The 15015-nt window shown below is 34.1% G+C and overlaps 3 protein-coding genes across 3 annotated transcripts; 1 reads left to right on the forward strand and 2 right to left on the reverse strand.

The window, feature by feature from the left end:
- Positions 1–355: 355 nt before the first annotated feature.
- Positions 356–1511, reverse strand: LOC108207586 (uncharacterized). Its single transcript, XM_017378020.1, has 2 exons — positions 670–1511; positions 356–548 (listed from the first exon to the last, which is right to left on the reverse strand). Exons 1-2 carry the CDS (start codon positions 1509–1511, stop codon positions 356–358), a joined length of 1035 nt encoding a protein of 344 aa, XP_017233509.1.
- Positions 1512–6468: 4957 nt separating this feature from the next.
- LOC108207587 (uncharacterized) lies at positions 6469–7621 on the forward strand. The gene is made up of 2 exons (XM_017378022.1): positions 6469–7289; positions 7399–7621. The coding sequence occupies exons 1-2, from the start codon at positions 6469–6471 to the stop codon at positions 7619–7621; spliced, it is 1044 nt and encodes a 347-aa protein (XP_017233511.1).
- Positions 7622–12418: 4797 nt separating this feature from the next.
- LOC108207588 (uncharacterized) lies at positions 12419–13570 on the reverse strand. The gene is made up of 2 exons (XM_017378023.1): positions 12729–13570; positions 12419–12611 (listed from the first exon to the last, which is right to left on the reverse strand). The coding sequence occupies exons 1-2, from the start codon at positions 13568–13570 to the stop codon at positions 12419–12421; spliced, it is 1035 nt and encodes a 344-aa protein (XP_017233512.1).
- Positions 13571–15015: the final 1445 nt, after the last annotated feature.

Raw genomic sequence — 15015 nt, forward strand, 5'->3', positions numbered from 1 at the left:
AATCCCATCACTGGGCAATACCTTATACTACTGCAACAAATATTTTCACTAACAGGAACCAATACGTACAGCAAGTAAATCAATCCGTAATATCATAGTTACTCAATCCGCAATACCATAATTTCATTAAATAACATACTAACATGTATTTGTACACAAGCAAGATGCTAAAGCTATACAAACATCCATAAACATCCCCTCACAATCAAATTACATTTTTTTTGACAGAACAATCAAATTACATTAACAAAACTAAACATCAACTCTTAATAACTGGACCTCCCTTGAGAGAACAACATAAGAATGACTCATGTCACGGTCTTCAGAGTCCGTGCTCTCATGAAAAACTTTATTTTCACCTGCGACTTCTCTTTACATACTTTGTGGCCAGGATATGCTTTCCGTTGACAGTGTACTTGGTTTTCCTATTGGGAGGAGCAATGGTAGGAATCATGGCAGATGAGCGGCAAACCATCCAAGCACACGATGGTTGTTCGTCAGAAGCCACATCTTGCATACATATCTCTTCTATGAAATTTCCAAAAATTCTAAACAAAGAGAAAACCATGTGAAGATATTATTCACCGCATAGACAAATATGTTCAAGCACTTTATATTGTAAATATTTATATATGTGCAATGTACTAATTAATGAATATAATATAATACCTTGTGAAGAATTCTCGAATTTCCACTTCAGAGATGCAGCAACCCTTGGAGAATGTCAGTAATATAGTTCTTTCATCCGGTTCCTCATCAGGTTTATTCTTGCCTCCATTCACCAGCTGCTTACCTCCAAACTTCTGACTTTGATCAGCGTTTGGATCTTTTAATATATTTCCAACCCTTAGCCTTGGCTGTGGCTCCGCCCATTGAACGCTACTGGTGCTTGGAGCCGTAAAATTGTGGGCAGCGCAATTGTGGTAAAAAGTAGGTTGCACACTGCTAGGATTGATATAATCATACCACATTTCATCTCCTTTGTCATCTTTGAATTCGCTTTCACCTGTTAGAATGTCTTTGAAAGCCCTCATACAAATTTCAGAAACGATTTTATTAACACCCTCAAGAATCCCCGCCCTGTTTGCGTGAAATTCGAACAAGTCGATGTGGAGAGAGCATAGCTTTCTGACTGAGAACAGGCAAATAAACTGCCTGCCAATAAACTCTCTCCCCAGGCAGCTTAAAAAGACTGCGATTTCATCGGCAACTTGCTCTAGCAAGTAAAACGGCCATGCCATCAGTTTGTAGATGGCATGCTGGCTGTAACCGGCTTTTTCCAGCCAGATGAGGAATGCAACTACACGCATAGATTGGGAAACATCACGACCAAGTCTATGGACAAGTCTGTAGAATAGGGTTCGATCACTTGTATGGAAAAGATTAAAATTTTCATCACTGGTTTTTTGGTCATCAGGGAAATGAATGGCTGGATCATACAAAGGAAAATAATTTTTTTTATCCATAGTTTTGGCTGAATCACGGGCAGGGTGTGAGAATGTTTGAGACATTTTAAAGAGAAAAAGAGTGTAGAGGGTTTACAGAGAGATGAAGGAAAACAAAATGGATGGTGTGGTAAGAAATAAACTGAGACAAGAGGCGTATATATAGTTGGAGAAGGCTGCTGGGTGTGGAATTAGGGTTTATTTGAGCGAGGAGACGCGTCCTTTCGTGGAGGTGCCATCTAATCAGAATTTAGGGTATCATGGATACGACAACGGCTATGTTCGATTTCCATACAATCCTAACCGCTCGTTTGGTATCTGGCTGATATAGTATAAATCAAATATTTTTGAATATGCACATGCTTTTTGATGGTCTTATTTTCTTAAAAAAGAAAACTAACAGGTATCATACGAGATACACCGTAGTCTGTTTAAAAAATTTACCATCTAGAAAGATTATTGGAAATTTTATATATACGTGCATGCAAAAGTTTTATTCCTCCCTGGAACTTTTCCAAATTTTAAACTTCTATATATATATTACTCCGTTAAGTTTCATATATAGTAATATAAATTGCAGGCCCGTCAACATCTTACGTTATTAATAATTAATTAATATTAATAAAAATATTCAACTATAAATATGCTTTATATGTCATGTATTTATACAAATATATATAATTCGAAAATAAGTTTTGTTCACGTATAATTATGATCAATTCCGATGTGGACCGGAGCGTAAGACTCCAATGAAATGGGATCTTCAGAAACTTGACTCTATTTGTTTAATGCTATTTTTTAATTTTTTAAAAAAAATATACAAAGTTAATTTAACAAAATATAAGTAGTACATGGAGATAATATCATAAAAAGTGTGTTTAGGTAAATTTTAAAATAATTATTTTTACTTAAAATTTGTTAATGACAAGTATAAAGTTAATAATTTGAAATTAGTATTTATTTGGTTATTCTTTTATAGATAACTTATGTGTTATTAAAAATATAATAGTAAACATAAATTTGAAAATTATTTTTGATTGAATTATGCTAGTAAGTTTTGAATTTTTATCATATAAAATTATTAAAATAATTGATGGAATGAAAAGGTAGTTCGTAATGATTTTCAAAGTTTAAGTTAGCTTTACTAAATTTTGAGTCATTTTATGACTAATTAATACTTTTATTTTCCGATTTAAACGTCCAAAATTGAAATCCAAAAATGCAAAACAGAAAATAAAATCAAAATTTAATGTGTAAACTGAAAACCAAACACTAAGGAGAACATGTTCATGCACCACGAGGATGACAAAGAGCGGTCGTCTGTATCGGACTTTCAAATTTTTAACCGGGACGGAAGCTATTTAGTTCCTATCAAAATAATACAAACTGTTGAGAGTACCGGGCTTAGGGTAGGTAGCACAATCTCAAGAGTTATATGTTTGAGCTTTTGTAATATAAGTAGAGTAAATTACAGAATGTATAGCACGTAGTTTCCGATATATCTGATTTTGAGATGCATGTTAGATAAAAACAAGTACTTTATTTAGATAGTTGTAGATAGATAGATGGAGTTGCAGATACATGGCTTTAACACAACCAAACGCAAACACAAACTTAAACAACCAACAACCCCACGGCCCCACCCCACCTCACAACACAACACAAATCATTCCACCTTGTCTTCATTCAAGAGCTTCCGGATACAGCTTGGTGGCTCCAACAGATCCTCAAGGCCACCAGGTGCATGGATTGCACGGTTGGCAAGAGCAGCAACTGTCAAGTTTGCAGAGCCAGGAATGTGAACAATGTCACAGTGGTCCCAAGATTCAGACATGATATGCCTAATGAGAACAATCAGATCAAACATCTCATTGTTCTCATCAGGATAGAGCACCTGATTCACAGCATCTTCACACTCACATTCGAGGATGACAGACTTCTCCCCCTTTTCCCAAGCTAACCTCAATCCATACCAGATTGACCACAACTCCGCAGTAACTGGCACTGCCAAGCCAATCATGCTTTGACAGCCCTTGATCCAGTTTCCATGTTCATCTCTCATGATACAAGCAATTGCGGCCTTCATTTCAGACCTAACAAACACACCCTTGACATTAATTTTGACACAACCATTTTGTGGCTTGCTCCATATTGTAGACATCGTAACGGTAAAAGCTGATAAAACAATAGTGAATATTATGTTGAATGCAAAAACAATGAAGAGTACACCTCAATTAATAGGCAGAGAATACAGGAGAAGATGTAAATTTTAAAGAGAAAAAGAGTGGAGAGAGTTTACAGGGAGATGAAGAAAAACAAAATGGATGGTGTGGTAAGAAATAAACTGAGACCAGAGGTGTATATATATTTTGAGAAGGTTGCTGGGTGTAATTTAGGGTTTATTTCAGCGAGGAGACGCGTCATTTCTTGGAGGTGCAAGACAATCCTAACCGTCCGTTGGGTATCTGACTGATATAGCTAAAATCCAACATTGTTAGAAATTGGTTTAGAAATTGATAGACCAAAGAACACGCACACGCTTTATCGTCTGGTTTTCTTAAAAAGAAAATTAATAGGTATTATATGAAATACACCATAATCTGTTTAAAGGATTACTCCATTTGTCTCCTCATTTGTTTACAGTTTTTTCACACTACTCCATACGCATTTTAAGGCACATATAAATTAAACATAGTAGTTCTATAGTTTATTTTTAAAATTTTTCTTTTCTATATAAAAATTAAATATCAAATTTTTATTCAGAAGAAAAAAAGTTCAAAATAATTTATAGAACTACGTTTTACGAGAGTATTAGAATGTGTGCCGAGCCCCCGTCCCCCAATATAAACAAATGAGGGGGACGGAGGGAGTACTATTTAGATTTTAGGTATTTCATAAATTACGGTGTATTTCATATAATAATTAGAATTTCATATAATAGGCTTATAGTTCGTAAATTATTATTTATAATTTAAATTTTAACATCATTTTATTAGTATTTTGATAATAATGAATAGAATTTTAATTAAATATATTAACCAACTGATTATATTTTCTCTTGTTAAAAAAAAATATTCAAAATTATATATTTGTAATTTTTTTTATGAAATATTATATGATAATGTATTATCATGAGTGTTTTTAGTATTTGAGATTGTTTAACAATATAGGAGTAATAGAGCTCCACATATTGTTGGGACAAATTAATTTTAACGTTCCCGAACTATTGACACATTTTTTTCTTGGTCCTTGATCTATAAATAAAAATAGATAAATAATTGAACTTTTGAATTTTTCCTATCAAAGTCCTTCCGTTAAATTTTTATGAACGTCCGTTACATTTTGCTGATGTGACAAGTTTGAAAATAAATCGAAAATACATTTATTCCGTGCAAGCAGCCTCATCCCCTCGAGCTCACCCTACATTTATTTCTTCACCACCGTTAACCGGAAAGTTTTCCGGCACTCTGCCGCCTCCCCCTATCCCTCTCTCTTTACAGACTCCGTCATGGTTGGCGATTTTGCCGTCGCTCGACACCATTACCCACACTAACCTCACCACAATCACAACACACAACTCATTTCCCTCGCATGCTATATCCCCCCCTCTCAGCACTCTCTTCCTTCGCGAGAACCTCATCGTCGCAGTCGACGGTGGCTTCCTTGCCTCCATCCTTCCACTCGCACCCACCCTTCCGATTTCTCCCTTCCTTTCTCCAACCGTCACAGTTTCTTCCCTTGACCTTCCTCTGTTTAACACTCTTCCCCATCTTTCCAACACAATTTAACTTCACAAATTTATCAATACTTTGATTACATATGAATTTTGAGATTCAATTTAAATCCCTAGCAAGTTCATATTTGGGGTAAATAAAATTCTGTTGTGATGAGTCAGCTATTATTGTTTTAATTTTAATTTTTTGTGTTTGCCATGTAAGCATTTACTAACGGATGTTAGTTGACTTTAACGCAGGGATCCGAATAAAAGAAGTTTAATTAATTAGGATCGTATTATTACAAAAAATTGGACAGGGACCTAAATAATAAACAGCCTCTAGTTGAGGGACGTTAGAATCAATTATACTCATGTTGTACAAGGAGAGTACTAAAGCAAAAATTATAACTAAAACTACAAATTATACTCATGTTGGCTGATTATAGTATAGTATAGATCTTATTATAGCTATTATTGGTCGCAATTATATCCATATAGTTAAGTCTCATTTGAAGAAAATGACATACTCCTAAATTTTCTTGAATATTTTATAAAATATGTTATCCAATCATTAAAAAGTGAAATATACAAGTTTAATAATAAAAAGATAGGAAAAATAAAGAATACATAGAAAATATAAAGAATATTTAAAAAACGAAGAAAACACATACAAGTATAGATCACTAAATACAATGTATACTGAGAAATTATAATACCTTTTTCTCTATAATGCATAGAATAATTTTTCCTCTCAAATTTAAATTTTCAGTTTTAACTAATTATGTTTCATGATTTTGATTATATTCATTATAACTGGGCTTTTTCTTTGTATTTTATAGGATGATTAATCATAATCATAAAAGTAGACTGATATAGAAAGATCGCTTGCATGAAATATAATATACTTTTTATAAAAGAAAATATATTCAAACAAGATATATATAAAACAAGCTTATTGTTTTTTCTTTTCCAAAACAGAAGAATGCATATTCCTATTTTTTATTCAACTTTTACAAAATTTTCTTAATATATCCAGCTAAACCATATCAGATACATGAGACACAAACCAACGGTCGCGATTGTCTAAAAATTGTACATAGCCGTTCATTTGAAAAGAGATCAATAAAACCCTAGCTTCCGAGGGGATTGCACCTCAACGAAAGGACGCATCTCTCAGGTCTATTCACACTGACTCTGCAATATATAATACCTTTGTCTCATATTCATTCATACCACCACACTCTTCATCTTCTCTTCAAACAAATCACAACTTCTCCAAATTCTATACACCAGTAATTCTATCAAGTCATGGCAATGGAGACCGAGTTTGAATGCTATGACTATGATAAGTTTGCTTTGTATGATCCAGCCTTTTATTCTGTCGAAGAAAACATCAGCGACGAAGATTTTAACCTTTTCCATAAAATTGACCGGACTCTGTTTTACAGGCTAGTCCGTAAACTTGGCCGCAACGTCGAGGAATCTATGTTTGTAGTGGCATTCCTCATCTGGCTCGAGAGGATCGGATGTGGCCGCGATGCTGTCCACAAAGTAACTTCTTGGCCATTTCATTTGCTCGATCAACTTGCTAATGAAATTGCTGGCCTTTCGATGTGGCTGGACGGGAGCAACAGGGACCCGGAGTACAGGAATCTCTATGTGCTTCTCAATTTACTCTCTCGTGACATCAACTGGCTTAGTTTTCATGAGAAACGGATTAAGATCCTTCATGCTGTTAGGAAGATCGTCTCCGAAGTCTGCAGGAGGGCCTTTCGAGACATACTGGCTAGTAATTGTCAGTTTGTCGATGTGGAAGGAGATCGAATGTGGTATGCTTATATTAATCCAGTTGTTGTACCACCTCCTATGTACCACAATGGTGTAGTCAGGTTCCCTCAAATGGAGTTTGGAGGAAATTCGCGTGCTGTACACTTAATGGATCCCTCTCACAATGTCAGAAAAGTATTGGAGAATCCCAGTGCTGATTTAAGTGAAATTTTTGGAGGAATGCAGCTGGTGGATGGTTGCGACGACGAACCTCAAGTTGCACCGGTTGACAGAACAATATTTTTGACATTCTCCAAAGGATATTACATCGCAGAGCTGGAATTGAGAGAATTCTTCACAGGGTATCATTTAACATTCATGCTGATGTGTAATTAAATACTATATATAATAGTTATTATATATAGTTATCGTGAATAAGTATCTTGACATGGTGTTGAACTTTTGGTGCAGGATTTTTGGTGATTTTATAGAGGATATGATTATGGAAAACGTATCAAGTGATAGACAACCATTATATGCTCGAATGGTTTGCCGTTCATCTTCCATCATTCCTCGAATTGCTCCTTTTGGGACAAAAACCAAGTACTCCATCAACGGAAAGCAAGTATGGGCTAAAAAGTATGAAAGGCGAAGCCGAGCATCATCTTCGTCTGGAAATGCCACTTCAGAGTAAAACAAAAAAAAGAATTTTAAGTAATTGAAACTAGAGTTTTCTTGTGTTCTTATGTTTGGATAAAGTGTTGGGATTTTTTGACTACTTAATATATATATGAGTTCATCATTTCTCATTATATATATGGAAGATATTGATTCACTAGTCTTGCGAAATTGAAATTTTTTATATTGCTCCATTCTGTACCCATATAATTTTGATTTTTTAAGAACAGAAATCAAACCAAACATTCGAAAATTAATCAGTCGACTACATAGAAAGTTATACTAAAATATATGGCAAATCGGAAAATGAGACTACCATGTCCGAGTACTTTTCAGGAACGGGCAAACATCAACTTTCACATGATTACAAAAGATAAGTAATTTTTAAGTTCATTTTAGAAGAATAATTACAAGTACAACATGTGTAAATGGGTTAAATGGCGTTTTCTTCACTCAACTGACTATAAATTTTCACTTGGGTCATCAAACTCAAAAAGTTTTCAGTCAAATAATTGAACTAATAAAAACTTTCAATTAAGTCACTAGTAATGACGTTAACTTTTGGACGGAAAACTGAGTTGACGTGCTTACATGGCAAATTGGCAACCTATGTGGCTCCTCCATGTCATTGGACTGTCATACCCGCCCCATCACCTTATAACCCAGCAACCATAACCCATTTCCAACTTCTCCTTCCTCATTTCTTCTTCAACCTTCTCTAAGAACTCCACAAAAATTTGACACATCAGGCCTTGCATTTTATCAGCAGCCTCTTTAAACTCCTTGTTCCTCACAAAATGAGTTTGATTATCCCTTTCTTGGTGCGTTTGTTTGATGAACTTGTGGAAAGTTTCGAGTTGGTGGCTGTTATTTTAACTGTGGAGAGTTTTGTGTGTAATGTTCTTGATTTTGGATAGTTCCCAAGCGGAAATTGAGATGGGTTTCACTAAATCCATTCCTGCTGCCATAGCGAGGCTTCAGCTATGGGATTCAGCTTCGACTTCCTCGGTATCGACTTTCCAGGAATCAACTTCGACTTCCTCGACATCTTCTTCGGTGATCATATTCATATTCTTATGTGGAATCACTCTACTACTCTAGAGTTCACACCATCTTCATATATAATTACAAGTTGTGTCTAATTTGAGGGGATTCTAAATTGGTTTTAGTTAGGAGTTTGAATTGATGGTGAGTAACTGGGTGGTATGTATGTATCGGGCTGGAGTTGGATCAGGGTTAGTATTGGATCGGGTTTAAAAGCTAACTGGTTAAAAAGCTGATGTGACATGTTATGTGGCACAATTTAACGGCCTACCGTCTAAAGTCAACCACATTTAACGGCTCTGAAATATTTAGTGTGTTTAATGAGTCAGGTGAAATATTTGTGCTATTAGGTGATTTGAATGAAAGCGTTTTGAGTTTGATGACCCAAGTGAAAATTCGTAGTCAGTTGGGTGATGAAAACGCCATTTAACTCATGTGCAAATATAGGAATATGATTAATTGTCGGTTAAAATTAGAGAATCTCGAACCCGTAACATGAGTTCTTATTGCTTATTAACGTGAAATATTGGACAAATGAAAAAGTGACACTGATTTAATTGATAAGTTGTTTCTTAATCAAAAGTGTCAAAATGGGCTCTTTTTTAATTTTAATTCTCTCAAATTGAAAAGTTTAAATATGAAAAGTTAAGTCCTTGATAATCTCTCAGATTGGTGTTAGGCCTCATCCTCAATGGGTTCGGACCTCGCCTACTAGTCAAGTCAACCTCGCTCTCAACGAATTTGGAGGGTCAAACTATTCTCTAGATGAAAGAAACGTAATGTTGTATTACGTTATTGCATTGTCCATCATATGAAGAGCATGTCCTAATCAAAAATTAAGGACATGTCTCTAATTATATCTTCAAGGTAATTATGAGGCACCTCTAATGTTTAGGGCCTTATCCCCGGTCAATTAAATAAGATCAAAGTTTGGAGAATTTATTTAACTTAGAAAAGATGGCCTATCATGCTAAAATTCGGAATGGTACATCTATTTGGAATAGTATGGAATTACATTTGGCTTAATTCTCATAAACAGGCCGTTGCATAGACACGAAACAATATTCAAGAAAAGAATCACAAATCACAAATCATTTTCCATTGCGCATCATCATCAACCACGTTCCACATATTAGTATTCATCTCCAAATCCTATCATTAATTACCACATTCCTCCATTTACATTTGGCGCTCGAAGCGGCATTGATATATACAAGGAACGATGTTGCAACAAAATTATAAATTATTTGATGAAAGAATCAAGACTAATGAAATCACAAATAATGGCACCAGAACGAGTAACTAGCCCCCACCGCCCTCCACCCAATGAGGAGTCCAGCAGCCATCAACACACCACAGGTTGGAGGACAACATCCGCTTCCACGATCAATTTTAAACTTCTCAACACTATAGCTTCCTTCATTGACCCTCAGAGTTATATCCATACACGTACATGGACTCTACGAAGAAATAGACCAAGGTGACCCGCATCACCGCATCAATGAAAGTGTGTTGCCCGTCAGTATAAGGAGATTACTAATGATGAAATTAGTATTAATAAGATCGGTATCGAACACCCTTCTCAGCTTCAAAAATATCAAGGATAAACAAATGCCATCGCCTAAGGAAAAATCTAATAATTGAGAATTCAGAACCATCGAGTCATGGTTGAATATTAGTAAGAACACATATAATTAATATCTTCTAGCTAAAGTCGAATAAATTCTTAACACTTAATGAAGTTTTCCCAATATTTTGAATAAAAGGAGTAACATTATCTTCCCCGCAATGAAGTATAGCGGGGAGAATGTACATAATTTTCATCCCCGCAATGAAACATTGTGGGGATTATGTACCCCGCAATGATTCCTTGCGGGGAGTTAATTCTTTATTTAAACGATGTATGGGTCAGGTGGTTAGTTCATTTTTCAATAGACACCCGCAATGATTCATTGCGGGGAGGTTATTCTTTAAAAGATACCCCGCAATTAATCATTGTGGGGATATATTATTTTCTAAAAGATACCCTGCAATGAATCATTGCGAGGAGTATCAGGAGAACAGTGTACCTTTGAGTTATGTGGGAAATAATAATGCCAATTTGACAAAGAAAATTTCATTGTCAATAATTCATTTCAAAGATATATAACCTTTGAAATAAAATTCGATAATGAATCAATTTTATTGTATATATTAATAATAATAAAATAATATCAAAAAAAAGAAAAATATATTAAATTAATAATATAATATAATTAAAATTGGTCGTGTCATTTATCCCTGCAATGTTTCATTGCGGGGAGAAGTGGTCCCTGTAATGTTTCATTGCGGGGATTGGTGATACCGCAATGTTTTATTGCGGGGACCGTAATTAATGTTTTCACCTAACAGTTACAACAAAATTACTCCATCTCTTACACCCATTTCAATCTTTCATTTTGAACGTTTTGAAGATAAAAATAGGTACTCCTCTTTACCTTATGACATATTTAATTGATTATGATTCTAGTTCTTCTAGTGATCATATAATTTCGCTTATGCTTCCGTTACAAATCCTTTTATGCGTAGGATAAAGGTTAACACTAAAATAATTTAATTTAATTAATAATATAAATAATAAATAAATTTTTAATATAAATAATATAACAAAAAATTCATTTCAGTTACAAAGTATTGCGAGATGTTTTAAAAATATTTATTTTATATAAATAGTTTATATTATTGAAAGTTTAAATGAAACTATTTATTTTAATATAAATAATATAATAAATAAGTATTTTATATTATTTAAAATTTAAAAGAATATATATATTAATATAAACAATATAATAAATAAATTCATTTCAATTACAAAGTAAAAGTTTTAATTAAAATAGAGAAGGAACTTGTAGAAGGGTATTTACGGTAGGAGGATAATAGAGTTTTTCACCAAGACCCGCGCAATGTAACATTGCGGGTACTAAAGTCCCCGCAATAAAACATTGGGGGTACTAAAGTCCCCGCAATGTTTCATTACGGGGAGTCCTTCTCATCCAACGGCTTTAGATGTCCCCTATCCAACGGTGGCGGTATAACAGCCCCCATTATATATATATATTTGTATAAAAAATGAAATATAAAACACATTCATAGTTAAATTTTTTAATTAATATTAATTTTTAATAACATAAGATGTTCACAAGGCCTGCAATATATTCAGAATTTTAAAATTTGGAAAAGTTCTGCACGTACAAAAAATTTCCAATAAAATCTTTCTTAATGGAAAATATTTTAAACAGATTATGATGTATCTCGGAATGATACCTATTAGTTTACTTTTTTAAGAAAACAAGACGATCGAAAAGCCTGTGCATATCCAAAAACGTTGGATTTAAACTATATCTGCCAGATACTACCCAACGAACGGTTAGGATTGTCTGGAAAACATAGCCGTTGTCGTATCCATGATACCCTAAATTCTGATTAGACGCCACCTCCAGGAAAGGATGCGTCTCCTCGCTCAAATAAACCAATCCAACAAATAAATTAATCCGCAATATCATAGAAACTCAATTCGCAATACCATTAAATAACATTATAACACATATTTGTACACAAGCAAAAGGCTAAGTTATACAAACATCCATAACATCCCCATGAAATCAAATCACATTAACAAAACTAGACATCAATCCTTAATAACTTGACCTCCCCACGAGAGAACAACATAAAGGATGACTCATGTCACCGTCTTCAGAGTCCGTACTCTCATGAAATCTTTTTTTTTTTTTCACCTGCGACTTCCCTTTACATACTTTGTGGCCAAGATATGCTTGCCATTGACAGTGTACTTGGTTTTCCTATTAGGAGGAGCAATGGTAGAAATCATGGCAGATGACCGGCAAACCATCCGAGCATAGGATGGTTGTTCGTCAGAAGCCACATCTTGTATAAATATCTCTTCTATGAAATCTCCGAAAATTCTAAACAAAGAGAAAACCATGCGAAGATATTATTCACCGCATAGACAAATATGTTCAAGCACTACTATATTGTAAATCTGTATATATGTTCAATGTTTCATTAACATAAAATAATACCTTGTGAAGAATTCTCGAATTTCCACTTCAGAGATGCAGCAACCCTTGGAGAATGTCAGTAATATAGTTCTTTCATCCGGCTCCTCATCAGGTTTATTCTTGCCTCCATTCCCCAGCTGCATACCTCCAAACTTCTGACTTTGATTGGCGTTTGGATCTTTTAATATAATTCCAACCCTTAGCCTTGGCTGTGGCTCCGCCCGTTGAACGCTACTGGTGCTTGGAGCCGTAAAATTGTGGGCAGCACAATTGTGGTAAAAAGTAGGTTGCACACTGCTAGGATTGATATAATCATACCACATTTCATCTCCTTTGTCATCTTTGAATTCACTTGCACCTGTTAGAATGTCCTTGAACGCCCTCATACAAATTTCAGAAACGATTTTTTCAACACCCTCAAGAATCCCAATCCTGTTCGCGTGAAACTCGAACAAGTCGATGTGGAGAGAGCATAGCTTTCTGACTGAGAACAGGCAAATGAACTGCCTGCCAATAAATTCTCTCCCTAGGCAGCTTGAAAAGACTGCGATTTCATCGGCAACTTGCTCTAGCAAGTAAAACGGCCATGCCATCAGTTTGTGGATGGCATGCTGGCTGTAACCGGCTTTTTCCAGCCAGATGAGGAATGCAACTACACGCATAGATTCGGAAACATCACGACCAAGTTTATGGACGAGTCTGTAGAATAGGGTTCGGTCACTTGTATGGAAAAGATTAAAATTTTCATCACTGGTTTTTTGGTCATCAGGGAAATGAATGGCTGGATCATACAAAGCAAAATAAATTTTTTTATCCTTTGTTTTGGCTGAATCAGGGGCAGGGTTTGAGAATGTTTGAGACATTTTCAGGAGAGAAAGAGTGTAGAGAGTTTACAGAGAGATGAAGGAAAACAAAATGGATGGTGTGGTAAGAAATAAGCTGAGACAAGAGGTGTATATATAGTTGGAGAAGGCTGCTGGGTGTGAAATTAGGGTTTATTTGAGCGAGGAGACGCGTCCTTTCGTGGAGGTGCCATCTAATCAGAATTTAGGGTATCATGGATACGACCACCGCTATGTTCGATTTCCAGACAATCCTAATCTGACTAATATAGTATAAATCAAATATTTTTGAATATGCACATGCCTTTCAATGGTCTTGTTTTCTTAAAAAAGAAAACTAATAGGTATCGTACGAGGTACACAATAATTTGTTTAAAAAATTTACCATTTAGAGAAAGATTATTGGAAATTTTTTATACGTGCATGCAAAAGTTTTATTCCTCCCTAGCTAGAACTTTTCCAAATTTTAAACTTCTATATATATTACTCAGTTAAGTTTTATAGTAATATAAATTGCAGGCCCTTGTCAACATCTTACGTTATTAATAATTAATTAATATTAATAAAAAAATTTAACTATAAATATGCTTTATATGTCATATATTTTTACAATTATATATAATTCGAAAATAAGTTTTGTTCACGTATAATTATGATCAATTCCGATGTGGACAGTAAGACTCCAATGAACCAGGGTGATTTCATAAAACTTAACTCTATTTGTTTAATATAATTTTTTAATTTTTTTAAAGAAATATACAAAGTTAATTTAACAAAATATAAGTAGTACATGGAGATAATATCATAAGAAGCGTGTTTAGGTAATTTTAAAATGATTATTTTTACTTAAAATTTGTTTATGACAAGTATAAAAATAAAAATTTTGAAATTAGTATTTATTTGGTTTTTTTTATAGATAACTTATGTGTTATTACATAATAATAAACATAAATTTGAAAATTATTTATGTTTCAGTTATGCTAGTAAGTTATGAATTTATATCATATGAAATTATTAAAATAATTGATGGAAAAAGGTCGTTCGTAATAATTTTCAAAGTTTAAGTTAGCTTTACTAAATTTTGAGTCATTTTATGACTAATTAATACTTATATTTTCTGATTTAAACGTTCAAAATTGAAATCTAAAAATGTAAAACAGAAAATAAAATAAAAATTTAAAAATTGTTATTACATGTTACAAATGTAAAATGAAAACGAAACACCAAGGAGAACATCTTCATATACCAGGAGGATGACAGAGAGCGGTCTGCATTGGACTTTCAAATTTTTAACCCGAACTGAAGCTATTTAGTTCCGATCAAAATAATACAAACTGTTGAGAGTACGTACCGGGCTAAATAGCTGTTGTAATTTTCTCTTGATTTTGTTGTAATCTATTGTACTAAATTAAATCGTGGTGGCAATGAAAGGAGTAATTTGTTAGTATATGGAGGTGTTGACTTAG

Source organism: Daucus carota, chromosome 2 (genome assembly GCF_001625215.2).
Source record: "Daucus carota subsp. sativus chromosome 2, DH1 v3.0, whole genome shotgun sequence".
NCBI lineage: Eukaryota > Viridiplantae > Streptophyta > Magnoliopsida > Apiales > Apiaceae > Daucus > Daucus carota.

Excerpts from the sequence above, each read along its gene's own strand:
- LOC108207586 (XM_017378020.1), bottom strand. The coding sequence starts at position 1,511 with ATGTCTCAAACATTCTCACACCCTGCCCGTGATTCAGCCAAAACTATG. Across the intron at positions 549-669 it reads ATTCGAGAATTCTTCACAAG|AATTTTTGGAAATTTCATAG; the intron begins GTATTATATTAT and ends CTCTTTGTTTAG.
- LOC108207587 (XM_017378022.1), top strand. The coding sequence starts at position 6,469 with ATGGCAATGGAGACCGAGTTTGAATGCTATGACTATGATAAGTTTGCT. Across the intron at positions 7,290-7,398 it reads TTGAGAGAATTCTTCACAGG|GATTTTTGGTGATTTTATAG; the intron begins GTATCATTTAAC and ends CTTTTGGTGCAG.
- LOC108207588 (XM_017378023.1), bottom strand. The coding sequence starts at position 13,570 with ATGTCTCAAACATTCTCAAACCCTGCCCCTGATTCAGCCAAAACAAAG. Across the intron at positions 12,612-12,728 it reads ATTCGAGAATTCTTCACAAG|AATTTTCGGAGATTTCATAG; the intron begins GTATTATTTTAT and ends CTCTTTGTTTAG.